The sequence below is a fragment of the Barbus barbus genome, assembly GCF_936440315.1.
Source record: "Barbus barbus genome assembly, chromosome: 30".
NCBI lineage: Eukaryota > Metazoa > Chordata > Actinopteri > Cypriniformes > Cyprinidae > Barbus > Barbus barbus.
The window spans coordinates 10,628,483-10,645,548 of record NC_136758.1 but is presented as its reverse complement, the minus strand read 5'-3'; the positions used below and the strand labels follow the sequence as shown (position 1 = coordinate 10,645,548).

Below are 17,066 nucleotides of genomic sequence, written 5' to 3'. Positions count from 1 at the left end.
TCAGCGCTTTTATTTCCAACATGCTCTAATTCATGGCTGTGTTATTTCAGGCAAAGTTATATCTTTATAGGGACAGGGCTTGACAGAGTATCTTATTTATCATATTTCTTAGAGCCAAGTTGCATAAACTATATATCAGGCATTTATGTAATACATCTAATTTGTGCATTAATGACTGTAATATTAAATAGTTTACTAACTACAGCAAATCAAGTACCTGCACGCCGTTGTTGTCTCGTCTCCCCTCAGACGCGCTGCAATTGCGATCCTGCGCGCAATTCTCAAAACGTCCGCAAGATGGCGGTGTTTATCGGGGAATCCGATATTACAAAACCGATATACGATTATGGAAAAATGCTTAAATATCGGGAAAAATATCGGCAAATCGATATATCGGTCGATCTCTAATCTACTGTCCTCAGGAGACTTTGACACAGAATTACAGATGCTACACAGCAAGATGCAAACCTCTGACCAGCACCAAAAATAGAAAGGCAAGATTAGAGTTTGCAAAAAAGCACAAAGGTGAGCCAGTTTTGGAACTGTGTTAATGGACCGATGAGACAAAGATGAACCTTTATCTAAGTGATGGGAAAGCAAAAATTTGGAGAAAAAAAGGGAACAGCAAATGATCCCAAGCATACAGCCTCATCTGTAAAGCATGGTGGAGATGGTGTCATGGCATGGGCATGCATGGCTGCCTCTGGAACAGGCCCTCTCAACTTTACTGATGACTTGATGTATGATGACAGTAACAGAATGAATTAGGAAGGGTACAAAACCATCTTGCCTACCAATATTCAAGAAAATGCCACCAGATTCATTGGGAAGTGCTTCATATTGTATTGACAATGACCCAAAACACCCTGCCAGTTCAGTCAAGGAAAGGGCAAAGAAATGGAAAGTCTTTTAAATCCGGTTGAACATGAATTTCACCAGCTGAAGAGGAGAGTAAAGGCAGAAACTCCCCAAAACAAGCAACAATTGGAATTGGCTGCATTAAAGGCTGGGAAAAGCATTTCAAAGGATGAGACCAAGAGTCTGGTGATGTCTATGGGTCACAGACTCACTGCTGTGATTGTGCGCAAGTGATCTGCAACTAAATAATAGCTTTTAATCTTTTATATCTGCCTTATGTTCAACTGTCCCAATACTTATGCTCACATCAATGAGTGGGATGAACTCTAAAAGTGCTGTGTCTTTTTATTTGGTAAAACATATATGTGTTGAAACGGCTAATAATAAAATGACATTCTGTAGTTTTCTCATATATTCATCTTTTAATCATATTTTCAAATGTCTTGACTCCACAGCCAACAGAGCAATTTTGTATTTACTGTTCCAATACTTATGGAGGGCGCTGTATGTGTGTGTACATTCAATTAATTTTCTTTTTTAACACATCTGAAATTATTAATAAATATCGTTGCGCCACATGACATTAAAGAACCAGAACTAACCTTGCCTTGTCATAAAAGTTAACTTTTCTGAAATTTCAAGAGGCTTTTTGACCTTGAAACACAGTCATGATGTTCTGCAGGGGTCGTCTTGATGGCAATTTCCTGTATATATTTTTTTTTTTTTTTTTTTTCACTCAGCTTGTTGGTCGCACTACATGACTTTATTGGTGGCAACACATGACCTTGATTTAGTAGACAGTGTTTTTCAAACAATAAGGCTTTCTTTTTAAGAATTTTTCATTACATTATCAGGATGATTGTATCACCCTGACACTTTTGGCATAATAGGTTTTTTTGATTTTCATTTGAAATGCAAAATGAATTTAATTCCAAAGCTAAGCTCATGATAAAAGAGATTTATTCCAATTGTGTATTTGTAGTTTGTGTCATTCAGCGTTTGATGTTGTCATCTTTTCTGGAATCCATGTGAAAATTACTTTATAGTGCGTTGGGGTGGGTTCTGAATTTGTACTGTTGTTTTTTTTTTGTTACTGCTGTTTTAGGAAGAAAATTCAATAAAAAGTTAACAAAGAAAATGTGTATTTGAATTGTATTCTTAATTTATTTTTAAAAACATTTTTAAATGTCCTAAGCGAAAAAAAAGAGTGTCTTGTTTGGGTTTAATGGTCTGTTTTTCCTCTGATAGTCCTGATACTGGCATGTCGTTTGGTGCCAGGCAAAAGTGGCGGCTGAAGGTTATCTAGGAGGTTGAGTTACAAACACCATAGCTTTTCACAGTGTCAACGCATTTGTTTTCAAGTGTTGTTGTTGGGGAACTCGCCAAAAGGCAGCGGGCGCTCCTGTCATGTATCCCGGCGGAGAATGCTCTGTTTAGTCTCTGAAACAGTCCAGTAAGCCTCAGCAGGTGTGGGAGCGTGACAGGAGATGCTGCCTGTCGCTGACAGACTGTAGGTGTGTGAACAACACTAACGGTTGTTTCTTTCTGTCCTCACAGATTATGTTTATTTCGAAAACTCCTCCAGTAACCCACTGCTGATCAGGCGAATAGAGGAACTCAACAAGGTGAGTGACAAACCAGTGTGTGTGGTGCTAAAAAAGCCAATCGAACAGTAGAAGACTGAAGATGGTCACCCTTTAATGCTTTAAGTCTGTGACAAAAAGCCCAGATTGTAGTGGCAGATATGAACAAATGGCAATGCAATTGCGAGAGATTTGAGAAATTTTGGTAATTTAATGAAAGAGAATGAGAACTTGGGCTTTCAGGCTCCAATATGAGAAAAACATCTGAATAGAAGTGGTCCATGTGGCTTTTGTGCTATATTCTAAATATTATGAAGCAATTACTGATGTTTTTTTTAAACTAAACTATTGTTTTCACTAATTTAAACCACAGAGAAATAAAATGAAATATAAATATTAGATGATTTGAACTATAATTTGAAATTGCATTTTAAAACTGTAAACGAAACTTGGAAATGTTGTTTTGACAACTGACAAATAAAAAGTTGAAATGCTAAAAAAAAGAAATTAAAGCTAAATAGAAATATTTTAAATGAAAATGACAAAACATGTCAAAATTGCTAAAACTTAAACTAAAATTAAATTGAAAACTGATTATGTAAAAATAAAAGCTACTTCTAAAAGTAAATAAATACTGTAATGGTATAAATAAAAGTAGTAGCAATTTCCGAGTCAGGAACATTCTTTAGACAACCTAGACCTTTTAAACCAGACTAAATCATAGGCCTAACTCTAAACCCTTGGTCTGATTGATTCATTCCCTAATTCAGCTGATTCAGTTTGCTACTTCAACTCACTCATTTTAATCATTCTTTTATGATGCTTTTTGTCTTTTTTGAAACTTGACAAGCCCCAGTCCTTATTCACTTTTATTTTATTGAAAATAGTGGGCAGAAGTTTTTTTTTTTTTTATTTCACCTCTCGTGTTGCAAGGAAGAAAATCATACAGGTTTGGAATGTCATGAGTGTGAGTAAACGATGACAAATTTTTGGATGATCTATCCCTTTAAATATGCAAAGGATGACAAGCTCAAGTTTAGTAGTGAGCGCTTGGCAAAACCCCATTCCTAAATGACAAATCTCAAAGCTACAGCTTTCTGTCTTTTTTCGTACTGTTCACACTTGTAAGCCTTTAACATCCTCTAACATCACACTGCATCCCCCTGTTTGCCCTCCTCATCTTCTCTCCATCACCCAGGAAGTGCAGAGGTGTTTAGGTCATGGTTTTGATTTGATCCTCAATTTGCATATTGAGGCTTCCCCAGGATCTGATTGGTCTAGAAGCTGTTGCTGTGACAACTCTGTTTCCTTTTGCAGACAGCAAATGGGAATGTGGAGGCCAAAGTGGTGTGCTTCTACCGACGCAGAGACATCTCTACAACGCTCATCGCCCTTGCTGATAAACATGCACGTGAGTAGCTGTCAAAGACTACTTTACCCACAATGCTTTGAGCTGAAATGTAGGGCGAGATAGGGCATATATCATATCGAGATCACAATGAAATTTGTGTTGGTAACGATGATAAACTCTGGATAGTTTACTCGATATGGATTAACGTGACAGCCTATCACACAGCAGAAATAAAGGTGACAACAGCCAGTCAGTGCATGTCGACCCACATTAAGTCTGCAAGTCTATTACATGAACACAAACACACGTGACGCTTGCAGTGTTTTTTTTTTTAGCATTTTGTTGTTGCAATATGTGAGTTCACATGAACTTCATCTCCAGAGCTGTTCTGAGAATAACTTCATCAGCTTTTCACCGTTTAATTTGAGGAAAACCACTGTCAAACTGAAACTGAAAGATCAACCCGCAAGAATAAATGTTCAGTTTTACATGAAAAAGTTATGATGGAAATATATTACTGTTGTATACTTCTCAAAGTAGTAATAATAATTTAGTTATTTCTAAGGGATATCATACAACCAAATATTTGTTCATCCATTTTTTTGTTTTAATTTGCAGTTCTTTTGTGCAGCATCTTATTTAAAACAAAAATGTAAATTATTTATTTTTATTTGATTATATTTTAAAAGATTATTAAAATTATTAATTTCATTAGATACATTTGTATTAAATTGTAACAGAATTGAGAAATAAAATAAAATAAAATAGAAAACGCAGAATGTATGGGGAAAATGGATTGAATGGTGCCCTCAGTTAAAAAGTAGCTTACTTTGTGGAGTTTATTTCTTCCTAGGTAGCTGTCTTCCAGTTTGTTTGCGGTCCACAATGGCCACCCCACAATCAGCTCACCAAACCTGAAATTTGTTTCCGGAGACATCCGCCCGGTGTCTGTTATCATACAGAGCTACAGTAAACTCTGTTTATCTCAAGTGATCGTTCGTTATATTTCAATTTTGTATTTTTTTAGAATACATCTCTTTTCAAGTTTAAGGTACCTTGTAGTAAAGTGTACATTTGCTTCTTTAGAAAACATGGATCACCATTCACACACATTGGAATTTTGTATTACCTGTACGTATTGAAACAAAATAATCATTGGAAAATATTAGGTAGGGTTTAATTTTATCCATTTAGATTTTATTGGATAAAACATTAGGCTATAATAGTATTGGTTGATATTTTTTTTCTTGCCTACACATCCTTTGTCAGCTTAAATGAGAATAATACATTTTGATTAAAAAGTAGTATATTTATTTTTTTATTTTTTGGTTGGAATTTGACCTGATTAAATAAAACCAGTGATTTTTATTTAATAGAAGTTTTATCTTTTATTTTAAAGTCTATAAAATGAATGTATTTTTTAAAAATATTATATTGTTAATTAATAGCATGTTATTTTCACAATGACATCAACCAGATGATCGTACAAAAAATAGTCTTTATATTGTCTTCATTTAAGTCTTCATAGGCAAATTACCGTGCACAATATGGGAAGCCTGTGTGTGTATATGGATGTGGTTGTGTGTTAAGTTATTTTGATAGCAGGTTGATTTTAATCACATTCGTGTTTGCTTCTCTACATTTGCTCTTTATCAGAACACCACTAATGTGCTGACGGTGCACATTTCTTTGATGCAATCTAGAGAGTCTTTTTATAGTCTTAATTTTTAACCACATTTGTTATCACTTTCACATTCAGATTCACTGTTGAACAACTATAAAGTAGTGCTGTCAATCGATTAAAAAAATTAACTAATTAATCACACATTTTTCTAAAATTAATCGTGATTAATCACGCTTAACCCCACCTAACATTCAAGTTTTTAAATAAACAATCTTCAAATGTACAATGTACAAACAACATAAAGACAGTATATTTTTAATATTTCTTTAATGGTATCTTTTTTATGATTGAAGGCCAGCATCACTGATATCAATACTGATGTCTCTATAAAAAAAATGTTTTGCCCCCTGAATATTTAACCATTGACTGTAGCCATTCAGCATTACAGTATAATTGAGAGCTATCAATTTTAACATTTATTAGACTTAACGTCTAATTTAAGTGAACTTAAAACAATCTTCACATGAACCCATTATAATAAATGACATATTTAGCTACCTGTGCCCTTCAGCAGAAATATACAGAAAATGAATACTTACCAAACAATAAATTCTAAATTAAATATAGATGAACCCCTTAAAACTATAAAAGTTATTGATTTCCTCTTTTTTCTTTTGTTCTTGGATTAATAGACATCACAGCAGCTGGTTATTAGCTTATTTGCCTGCTATTGCTTTAAAAGCTGCTGCTGCTGAAGGTGATGGGGATCTGACATGCATCTTATTTTCTCACAAATCTCTTTACATTTTCTGACTCACTTCAGGTCTGAAAGTCTCAACTAATGAGCGGATGAGTTGAATTGGGTATTTTAGACGAGGGAGACAGTGCTAGGGGGCCTCAGGACAGTTTTTAAAACCATTTCAGAGACATGTACTTAAATGTGACGCATAACATATTGCATGCATGCACACAGTTTAAGGCAGCTTTAATCGCCTTTTTGGTAACTTCATGCCTTAACTGACGGCATAACTACGACATTGCATGCACGTAGTTTCTTTCGCTGTATGATATGAAATGATATAGGCTACAGCGCGCACCGGCACCTTTGTGCGTGTATTTGAAGAGTGCGCGCTACGAGCACAGTATCTTTTACGCGCTTGTCTGGCGTGGAGGCGACGTATAGAGCACGTGTCTGAAACTTCTCCTGTTTGATGTGGTCATAAAGACATTCTGCATCTAAATAAACGCAATCCTTTGCAAGAAAAAAAGAGACAGAGGCAGCAGTTGCGAATGGGGTGGCCAACCCTAGCCCCGCCCCTGCGTTAATTGCGTTAAATATTTTTAACGCGTTAATCTGAAAATAATTAATAGCATGCGTTAACGCGCTAATTTTGACACCACTACTATAAAGATGACCTATTATGCCCCTTTTTACTAGATGTAAAATAAGCCTCTGATGTCCCCAGAGTGTGTATGTAAATTTTAGCTCAAAATACCTCTCAGATAATTTTTTATAGCTTGTTAAAATTTCCACTTTTAGGGTATGAGCCAAAACGCACAATTTTTTAGTTTGTCCCTTTAAATGCAAATGAGCTGGTGCTCCTGGCCGCCTTTTCAGTAGAGGGTGGAGCTTCAAGGGCTCATGCTCTGGCATACTGGCAAAAATAAACAATCTCACGGACTGAAATTTCAGAAACTCTCAAGAGGTCGACTTCACATTGCTTTCATATGCAATTTTTAACAATCACATTCCTATTTACAATCATTCTGGTAGCATGTGAAGGCTGCATCAGTGAAAACAGGCGAACAATGCTAGCAATATTAGCGTTACAGAGTGCCAAGAAGCGCTTTCAGAAAGGCTTTGGAAAATAAAATGGGCTTACTTTGTCTGGAGCTAATGTTGCGCACACAGCATTGGTATTGATCCCTCTTTCAAAATCAACTTTTGGTAAAATTCAGTGTTGAAATGACCCTCGTTTGTGAGTCAGCCTGGCGTAAAATGATTGGCACAATCATATAATCAGAAAAATTATATGACTTTGCCGATATTTTTTTCCCCCCAGGATTTGAAGTCTATGAAGACTCCTATGTTCGTTTCTGCATCCCAAAACGCGGCACTTGTAATGCCTCATTGGTGCTGACAAGCAGTTACTGCAAGAAAACAGAAATGGCGGACTGCTGCTTCTCACTTAGGGTTGTGATTATGCTAATGGGGCACAGAGCATCACAAATGGGCGGGGATTTCTCCCTATGATGACGTGTAGGTAGGGAGAATCTGGGATCGCTTGTTCTGAGAAACTGTTTATGATTTATTGGGATTATAAAAAAAAAAAATGTGTGTGAATTTTTATTGTTATAGACTGGTTGATTTCACACACTGTGACCACACAACTGTGTGCAAACACCTTATCAAATTGTTTTTTTCATAATAGGTCCCCTTTAATGCTTTGCTTTTTTTGGCTTAGTGTCTTTGGTTTAAAGGGATAGTTCACACAAAAATTAGAACTCTGTCATTAGTTAACTCACCCTCATTTCATTCCAAACCCATAAAACCTTCGTTAATCTCTGGAACTCAAATGAAGATATTTTTGATGAAATCCAAGAGCTTTCTGACCCTGCATAGACAGCAATGCAACTGACACGTTCAAGGCCCAGAAAGGTAGTAAAGACATTGTTAAAATAGTCTGTGACATCAGTGGTTCAACCTTATTTTTATGAAGCTACGAAAATACTTTATTTACATTAATAGACATTAAAACATTAATAACAACTTTTGTTCAACAATTTCTACATTTCCCTGTCAGTCTTCGAAGTGTATTCATGAGAGTACCACGACACGTGTGCAATGCTGCTGGTGTTCTGACGTAGAACGTCCATCTCTCTTAGTTCATCATCTGTATATTTTGGTTCAAATAATGAAGACTGGACAAAACATTACAAATCATCCTCTCCGTCTAAATCTTCAGACATGCTTACAAAGGTTGTTTTATGTACAGCATGCTTCTTCTGCTTATAAACAAAGTGCAGCACCTCTGGGTTCTACGACTGACATGGAAGAGAAGGAATTGTTGAATAAAGACATTATTTTTGTTTTCTTTGCACATAAAATTATTCACATATTAAAATAATTCTTGTAGCTTCATAACGTTACAGTTGAACCACTGATGTCACATGGACTATTTTAACGATGTCCTTACTACCTTTCCGGGCCTTGAATTTGGTGTTTGTGTTGCTGTCTATGCAGGGTCAGAAAAATATCTTAATTTGTGTTCCGAAAATGAACGAAGGTCTTACAGATTTTGCGTTTTATCCCGTTAATGAAATAGTGCACCTAAAAATTACAATTGTTATTTGCTCACTTTCATATCGTTCTAGACTTGTACGTTCTTCTTTGTTTATTGTCATTGGCATCAAACCTGGTGTAACGCTTTTTTTGTAGCTCTACACCCAGAGCTCCCATTCACTTTCTTTATATGGAAAAGAGCAGCTTAGACATTCTTCAGAATATCTCTTTTTTTTTTTGTTCCATGGAAGGAAGTGGGTTTGGAAAGACATGTGGTTGAGTAAATGATAGAGAATTTCCATTCTGGAGTGAACTAATCCTTTAAATCTTGTTAGAGGTTCAGGCAAAAAGCTGCAAGATATTTGTCATCCATTATGTAATGTTCAGATGAGTGACAGCCCTTAAAACACCCTCCTCTCTTTAATGAATGGTAGTTGTGAGTCTTTTAAAAGAGAATCTGTTCCTGCTGTGATCAGAACCTTCCTCCAAAATGGCTGCTGTACAGATTTATCAGCAGAGGGGTATCTGAGAGGTTTGTAAGTACGGGGGTTTGACACGGTGCTTATACGTATAAAAGAGATTTCGGCTTTGGGCCGCAACACACAAGTCTGATTCTGAGACCGTGAAGCCTAATTGTTCATGTGGACCACACAGATGCAGTCAAGAGGAACTCGCTCTGTGTGTGTGTATGGACCTCTCTTTAATGCCAGCAGTCTCTCCGTGGACCTTCAGACATTTGCAATATGTGAAAAATGCATGGCAGGAATGGTTGTTCACCACATGGGTGTGGGCTACATCCTGTCTCTGCCTTTGGAAAAGGGAAAGGGAGTTGAAGAATGAGTGGAAGAGTGTAAGGAAAAAGAAAAGTCACCAAGTAGAGGGAGGATGAGGGAGAAGCCTAACCAATGAGAAGAGGGAAGACACAAGTTCAGTGTTGGCTGGAGGTGGTCCATGTGCCTTCATGCGAGATCTAGAGGCAGTGCCTCAACACATTGTGCATTATTAGTGCTGCTTGCAAGTATCACTTTTGCTGTTGCACATATTTAGGGTTAGGGTTTTGTTCAAATTCCTAATTGCATGCATTAAAGGAATAGTTAACCCCAAATTAAAATTGATATTATTTTCCTCTGGTGAAATTCCATTAATGAATTCTTTCATGCATTCATTTATTCACACATGCATGCATTAATCTTTTTTTCTTTTTTTAAAATAAATTATTATTCTCTTTATTTTTTTTCTTTCTTTTTACTAATTTACATTTTTCTCATTCATTCATTACATTTGTTATTTTCTTTAATTCTTTTTCTTTTTTAATTTTATTTTTCTTTCTCCTTGCATTTATTAATTTATTTCTCTTATCTATATTTATTATTATTTTTTGGCAAATAGTTTATCCTATTTATTGTATTTATTTTAGTTCTCTTTTTTGTATTCTCTATATTTTTGGTTTTTATTATGATATTTTTATTGTAACGTATTGTCTTTTTTCTTTATTTTTCTTTTCTATTTTCATTCATTTTATTTTCTTATTTTCTGAGTTGTGCATGGGGAAACTCTTGACTTTCTCCAGAAATTGTTGAAATCTACTTTCTAGTGCTCTTTGACCCTTGATATAACCCAGCAGAGCTTGTGGTGTGTGAACTTGACTTGAGCATTGGAGGAGTCAGCAGCGTGCGGGTGCTGTGACTCACAGATGAAATATTTAGCTCTCTGTGATGCTGGCTCCGCCTTGCTGGGCCCTGAGAGCATGAGGCAGCGAGGCGCCATGTGTGCCGAGAGCGAGACCTGGCCCTGCTGTGAACTACTCACTGGAATCACCTCACTTGTCGGCCTCAGCCACTCCACTTGTTTGTGCTTTCTGCTCGACCTCTCAGTGCCGAGCGCAACAGCTTTGAGTCACGGCTGAGATGTGTTTGTGTGTTTTACATTTCTTCCTGAACTGGAAGGGCAAAATAAACAAACAGTGGTCGGAAAAAGGCACTGGAATTCATCTCCGTATCCTTTCATGTCCTTATCAACAGAAAGGTTGCGCGTGGTGTGGGTTTATGTGACATATAAAGCCAAAGTGTGTGTATTTGTGGCCACAGCTTTTTGGATGGAGGCTTTAGAGTGTGTTATGGAGGCTGTACCTATTGTATTTGGTGTGTGTGCATGTGAGGGTAGAAAAAAATAGTCTCTGGACCTCCAGATATAACACATCTGTACGGGGCTGAACTTTTTAAGGATGCGAGTCATAAGGATTCTAATCATTCTGATGCCATTAATTATTATTTTTTGTTTGTTTTTGTATTTTTTTTGGTGTTTTGAAAGAAGTCTCTTATGCTCACCATGGCTGTAGTTATTTGATCAAGAATGCAATAAAGCAATAATATTGTGAAATATTATAATTTAAAGTAACTGTTTTCTGTTTTAATATTGTTTCTAGTTTTTAGCAGCCTCCACTCCAGTGTCACATGATAGTTCAGAAGTTATTCTAATATGCTGATTTGCTGCTAAAGAATCATTTCACATTATCAATGTTGAAAACCGCTACCTAATATTTTATAGAAACAGTGAAACCTTTTTCAAGATAGAATAGAAAGTTCAAAACAACAGTATTGATTTGAAAGAAAGTAAAAGTATATATATTGTGACTAGGGCTGGGTATCGTTCAAAAATTATCGATACCGATACCTTGAGTTCGATACCGGTTCCTGAACGATACTTTTTTCGATACCAGTTTTATGAAATCAGTTTTAATAAGATTACATTATCTCAAAAAACTATTTTTTAATGTTGATATTTATACAGACTCAAAGCCTCATCTCCTGAGCCACTGCATAAAGGAACAAAATATATCCAACACAATAAATAAATAATTTTAATAAAATTCAAATTGTTTTCAGTTTACACATCTGTTAGGCTACGTTTACATTAGGGTGTGTTCATTTTAAAACACATCATCACTTCTAGGTTGTTAAAGACTTCAAGAAATTTTAAATCTTCATCCACTTTCATAAGTGGGTGTTTTATTTTCTTTCACCACATGTTTTATTGTTATTAAATTCTGGTGTAGTATGTCTAATTATTTGAATGCATAAAACAACTTAGTTTATTTCAATTTATTCTTAAAATAGCCTTATGAAATGTTTTATTTTTCCTCAGAAATTGTGTTCTGTATCTGGTTTTCAAATGAAGACATAAAACATTAATTTAATTTCTTTAAATTATTGAAAATCAAAGTTTATTTATTTTGGCAAACAAAGGGGGTTTACTATTAAAATAAAAAAATGGAATAACTGTTGTGTGATCATTTCTAAAAAAAAATTATAATAATAATAAGAGTTTGAATAATTTTAATAGTAGCCTAGTAGTAGCAGTACTGTCCGCTGAACAATATTAATATATTTCTGCGCAGTGTCTTCCAAGTTAATCCGAACTTTTATTTTGACGGGTTTCCGGGAATACCTTTACAGTTCTGTGTGTATATGATATGACGCTAGTTTTACTCGAATCAAACGGTAAAATGCTCATGAAGTGACTCTCACAGCAGTTCTGGAGATGTTGTTCATGTGTTTATGTCCTTATTTAGTAAGGCGGCAGACGCTGAAATCACCGCGAGCTTTACGCGAGCTTCAGTCTGTGTGTAGTAAACAAACCGCGCGATATAAAGAGCGGACTGCTCCGTACGCTTTCGAAACGCTCTCGCGGATGTCAAACACTGATCTATCAGCGCCGCTTCTAGTCAAACACACCTAGTGCTGCAGGATTATTGGCTCACTGACGGTGATGAGATTAACCCCTTAGGTATCGAAATTTGGTACCGAACGACAAGACGTTTTTCGATACTTGGTGGTATCGAGGCAATTCGGTCGGTGCCTAAAAAGTATCGAACTCGATACCCAGCCCTAATTGTGAGTGTGTATATAAACAATATTTTGGTACGGCTACTTTTTTAATAAAAAAAATGTGAACGTGTATCTATTAACTACATGTTATACTGATTCAGGACTTTTCAATTTGGACATTGCAAAAGTATTGACTTGCCATTTAGAGAATGTGGTTTCTAGATTCATACTGTAACCTGTGGGTATTTTTTTGGCTAATACTTTATACAAAAGAATCAGAAGTATCATTGTTGATTGTACAATAAACTCTAAAATGAAAATCGGGGACCTGTTATTACACCTTAAACAAATGCATGATTGAAAAATTCAAATGAATCATTATTTTGATATGTTCTGTTGACATACTAATCTTGATCATTAATGTAATACATTTGCTCAATACTGTTTATAAAATAAACTTGTGGAAGAAATTTAAATTTAAAAGAAACATATTTTTACATTTTTGCTTTCTAAGTTGCAGTAGCAGTAAATGTTGACATTAGATATTATATGTGTTTTTAGTAAAGGGAAAGACATTTTAGCGTTCTAAGCTGTTATATTTAACAGCTTGTGGTTAGGTTGTAGGTGGCTCCATGAGAGTATACACTACAATGACCATATGAGCAATGACTGTGCTAATGCCAGTGACAACTAATTTTTTTACTTGTTCATTAAATTTACATGCTAAATAAGTTTGACCATGTGCTGTGCTAACTGTTCATTTCAATTCAAATAGATTAGATTAATTGCTTCCAGAGCCACAGCTCAATTGTTATACATTAGTAACAACCTTTTTGGATAATCTACTTAATTTGTGTTTATCCTACAAATTAAGTTTCTCTAGCTTAATATAGTTTTTTGGTTGAGGTTGTCATAACTCAAAAAGATTCATCCAAACTGTTGCATAATTTTTTTTGTTGAACCAAAATATTTGTTTTTAGAGAGCAGTTTTCACTTATTTTTGTGTGTTTCTGTGCTCCCAGCGGCGATAACACATTTGAAATGCTTTCGAACAGAATTTCCTCCATCTCATCTTTCATCAGATTCACTTCAGACTGCAACTTCACGTCTCTTGTTAAAATTTCTTTTACTATGGTGGTAGATTGAGTAGTGCTGCAGTGCCACTGCTGAATAGTGGTGCAGAAAACACTGTCAGAGTGTTTTAGTACAGCGTTCTGTCTCCATTAGTGCAAGAATCCAAACGTTGAAGAACAATTAACAGAATCCAAAGTCCAGAAAATCCAGTATTTTTTTTGTAAATGAAGCAGAACAGGATTTCTAGATCCCCAACCCTACCTCCCCGCCCACACATTTTGTGCTATGGACATGAATCGTTTGGTTTGTTCACTCTTAAAAATAAAGGTGCTTCATGATACCATAGATTCATAGAATAACCTTTTTTTGTCTAATTGGTTCCATAAAGAACCTTTAACATCTGCAGAACCTTTGTTTCACAAAAGCTTCTTTGTGGCGAAAGAAGGATCTTCAGATTATGAAAAGGTAAGAAAGAGATGGTTCTTTAAAGAACATTTGACTGAATGTTTCTTTGTGGAACCAAAACTGGTTCTTCTGTGGCATCGCTGTGAAGAACCTTTTAAGCATCTTTATTTTTAAGAGTGTTGAAGAGAGATGTGCTATTACTTTTTGGATATACAAAAAAAAATTATTCTGGCACATGATAAACCATAACAAAATCTCAGATTTACTGAGAGTCATATCTTGAGACCAAAATATTATAGACATATGAGGGTGGACTCTTTCAACTCAGACCTGAAAGCAACCATCAAGAACCACCCACAACACCCTAGTTGGACAAGCGTTACCATTTTTTACAGAAGATGTGTAAATCTGATTTTTAGTGCTCGAACCCAACAAAGTTTCACGATCAACAGACGAATGCAGACATTCAGTTACCGTTAACTGAACCAAACATCTTTTAAAAATATAGGTGTTGCGAGTAAAAATGGTTCTGGATTCTTAGACCGACCTCCTCATCTTTTCTTCCCCTCCACCTGGTAAGGTGATTCATTCATCAATAATTGATAATTGGTTTAGACGGGTGAAATAGAGAGGTAATTTGTTGAGTATAGGCAGGCTGCAGGGCCAGATAATTGGCTTTTTTTTCTCTCTTTCTCAGAACTAAAAGCGGAGTTTACTGAGTTCAGCTCCTCTCTTCTCGACGGCTCTCAAGGAAGCTGCAGGCTGCTCGTAGCCACAGGGCTGTTCCTCTCTCGCTTGTTCTCTATTTTTCGTGTCATCTTATCCCATTCACTCTCTTTGTTTCAGGCTCCATCTCTACCCCATCTCAGCAGGGGTTGTCAATACTCCACGAACAGCTGTAATAGAACGGTTACTCATGTGCAGCGCTTGTAAAGTGACCACCGTTTCAGATTTCTTCATAGCAAGATAAAACTGCATAGCTAGTGACAGGTAGAAAGCAATAGCATACATGTGTGCTGAATGTAGTAGCGGGTGAGGAAGAGGAGGGAATACTTATTGATTTCACACAAACGTCTTTGTTTTTTTCATTTGAAAATCCCTTGATTCTTTTTTTTTTTTCTGCTGCCTTTCCTTCCATCTCCATGTTTCTCCATCTGTCTCTCTCTCTTTCGCTAATGAAACTCCAAATGAATTGGAGCACGCTCGCTGGTTTCTCTCCCTCCCTCCCGACTCTCTCCCACTTATCATTCTCCACCGCACTGCCTCCATACAGCACATATATGTGGGGTTTGTCAAGAGAGACGTCTTCTTTCTTTGTACATCCCCAGTAATCTTTTTAAGAGAAGGGTGATAATGTGTTTGCGTAAACCCAATTAAGAAAAGGCATCTGTGTCGTCTTGCTCTCTTTTGGTTGTTTGCAGTCATTTTCACGTTTGCACAGTGTTTGATTAGTCTCTGTTTAAAGATGCGGTTTTAGGTTGGATGAATGGCCGTCACAAACTTATGAACTTTTCAGTCCTGTGAAGATGGTGTGATTTCCTGATTAGGGTCTTTATAGTAGTGCTTGTGGAAATTATGTAGGTTCAACCCTGTAAAGCCAGATATAAGAAATAAATAATCAGTATGTATATATATATATATATATATATATACATACATACATACATACACACACATACACACATACACACACACAGTGGTGTGAAAAAGTGTTGGCCCCCTTCCTGATTTATTTATTTTTTTTCATGTTTGTCACACTTTAATGTTTCAGATCATCAAACAAATTTAAATATTAATCAAAGATAACACAAGTAAACACAACATGCAGTTTTTGAATGAAGTTTTTTATTATGAAGGGAAAACAAAAATCCAAACCCACATGGCCCTGTGTGAAAAAGTGCTTGCCCCCTAAAAATAACTGGTTGGGCCACCCAACAACTGCAATCAAGCGTTTGCGATAACTTGCAATGAGTCTGTTACAGCTCTCTGGAGGAATTTTGGTCCACTCATCTTGGCAGAATTGTTGTAATTCAGCCACATTGGAGGGTTTTCGAGCATGAACCGCCTTTTTAAGGTCATGCCACAGCATCTCAATAGGATTCAGGTCAGGACTTTGACTAGGCCGCTCAAGTCTTCATTTTGTTTTTCTTCAGCCATTCAGAGGTGGATTTGCTGGTGTTTTGGATCATTGTCCAGCTGCAGAACCCAAGTTCGCTTCAGCTTGAGGTCACGAACAGATGGCCGGACATTGTCCTTCAGGATTTTTTGGTAGACAGCTGAATTCATGCTTCCATTTATCACAGCAAGTCTTCCAGGTCCTGAAGCAGCAAAACAGCCCCAGACCATCACACTACCACCACCATATTTTACTGTTGGTATGATCTTCTTTTTCTGAAATGCTGTGTTACGTTCACGCCAGATGTAAAGGGACACACACCTTCCAAAAAGTTAAACTTTTGTCTCGTCAGTCCATAGAGTATTTTCCCAAAAGTCTTGGGGATCATCAAAATGTTTTCTGGCAAAACTGAGACGAGCCTTTGTTCTTTTTGCTCAGCAGCGGTTTTCGTCTTGGAACTCTGCCATGCAGGCCAAACACTTTTTCACACAGGGCCATGTGGGTTTGGATTTTGTTTTCCCTTCATAAAAAAAAACACTTCATTTAAAAACTGCATGTTGTGTTTACTTGTGTTATCTTTGATTTAATATTTAAATTTGTTTGATCGGAAACATTAAAGTGTGACAAACATGCAAAAAAATCAGGAAGGGGGCCAACACTTTTTCACACCACTATGTTAGTATGTTAGTATGTATGTATGTATGTATGTATGTATGTATATGTATATGTGTGTGTATATACACATTTCATTTATTTCATATATTTTATTTATTTTTAAACTTTTATATATAGTATGATATATATGACAAAAGGCATGTAGTGGGTTGTGTACGACAGGTTTTTGAGCGAAGGTTTAATGTTGTTAATTTAGAGAACTTTGCATATCAAATCTGATACATTAGGCTGTATAGGGTTAAATGCCCCAAGGATTCACTTGTTTGTTGA

At 36.1% G+C, this 17,066-nt stretch overlaps 2 protein-coding genes across 3 annotated transcripts in view; one reads left to right on the top strand and one right to left on the bottom strand.

Annotated features, from left to right (window-relative positions):
• The window catches only part of LOC306850608 (dihydropyrimidinase-related protein 5-like), a 618,334-nt gene that overhangs the window by 345,189 nt on the left and 256,079 nt on the right, over positions 1–17,066 (bottom strand). The window lies entirely within an intron of this gene.
• LOC306850607 (metastasis-associated protein MTA1-like) overlaps positions 1–17,066 on the top strand; it is a 59,895-nt gene that overhangs the window by 21,396 nt on the left and 21,433 nt on the right. For both annotated transcript variants that reach the window (XR_013782422.1, XM_079386320.1), the window contains exons 2-3: positions 2,416–2,483; positions 3,759–3,852. Coding sequence is in view for 1 of the 2 variants with exons in the window: in XM_079386320.1 (XP_079242446.1) it covers positions 2,416–2,483; positions 3,759–3,852 (162 nt within the window). In the remaining variant the exon portion in view is untranslated. The remainder of the gene's footprint in view (positions 1–2,415; positions 2,484–3,758; positions 3,853–17,066) is intronic.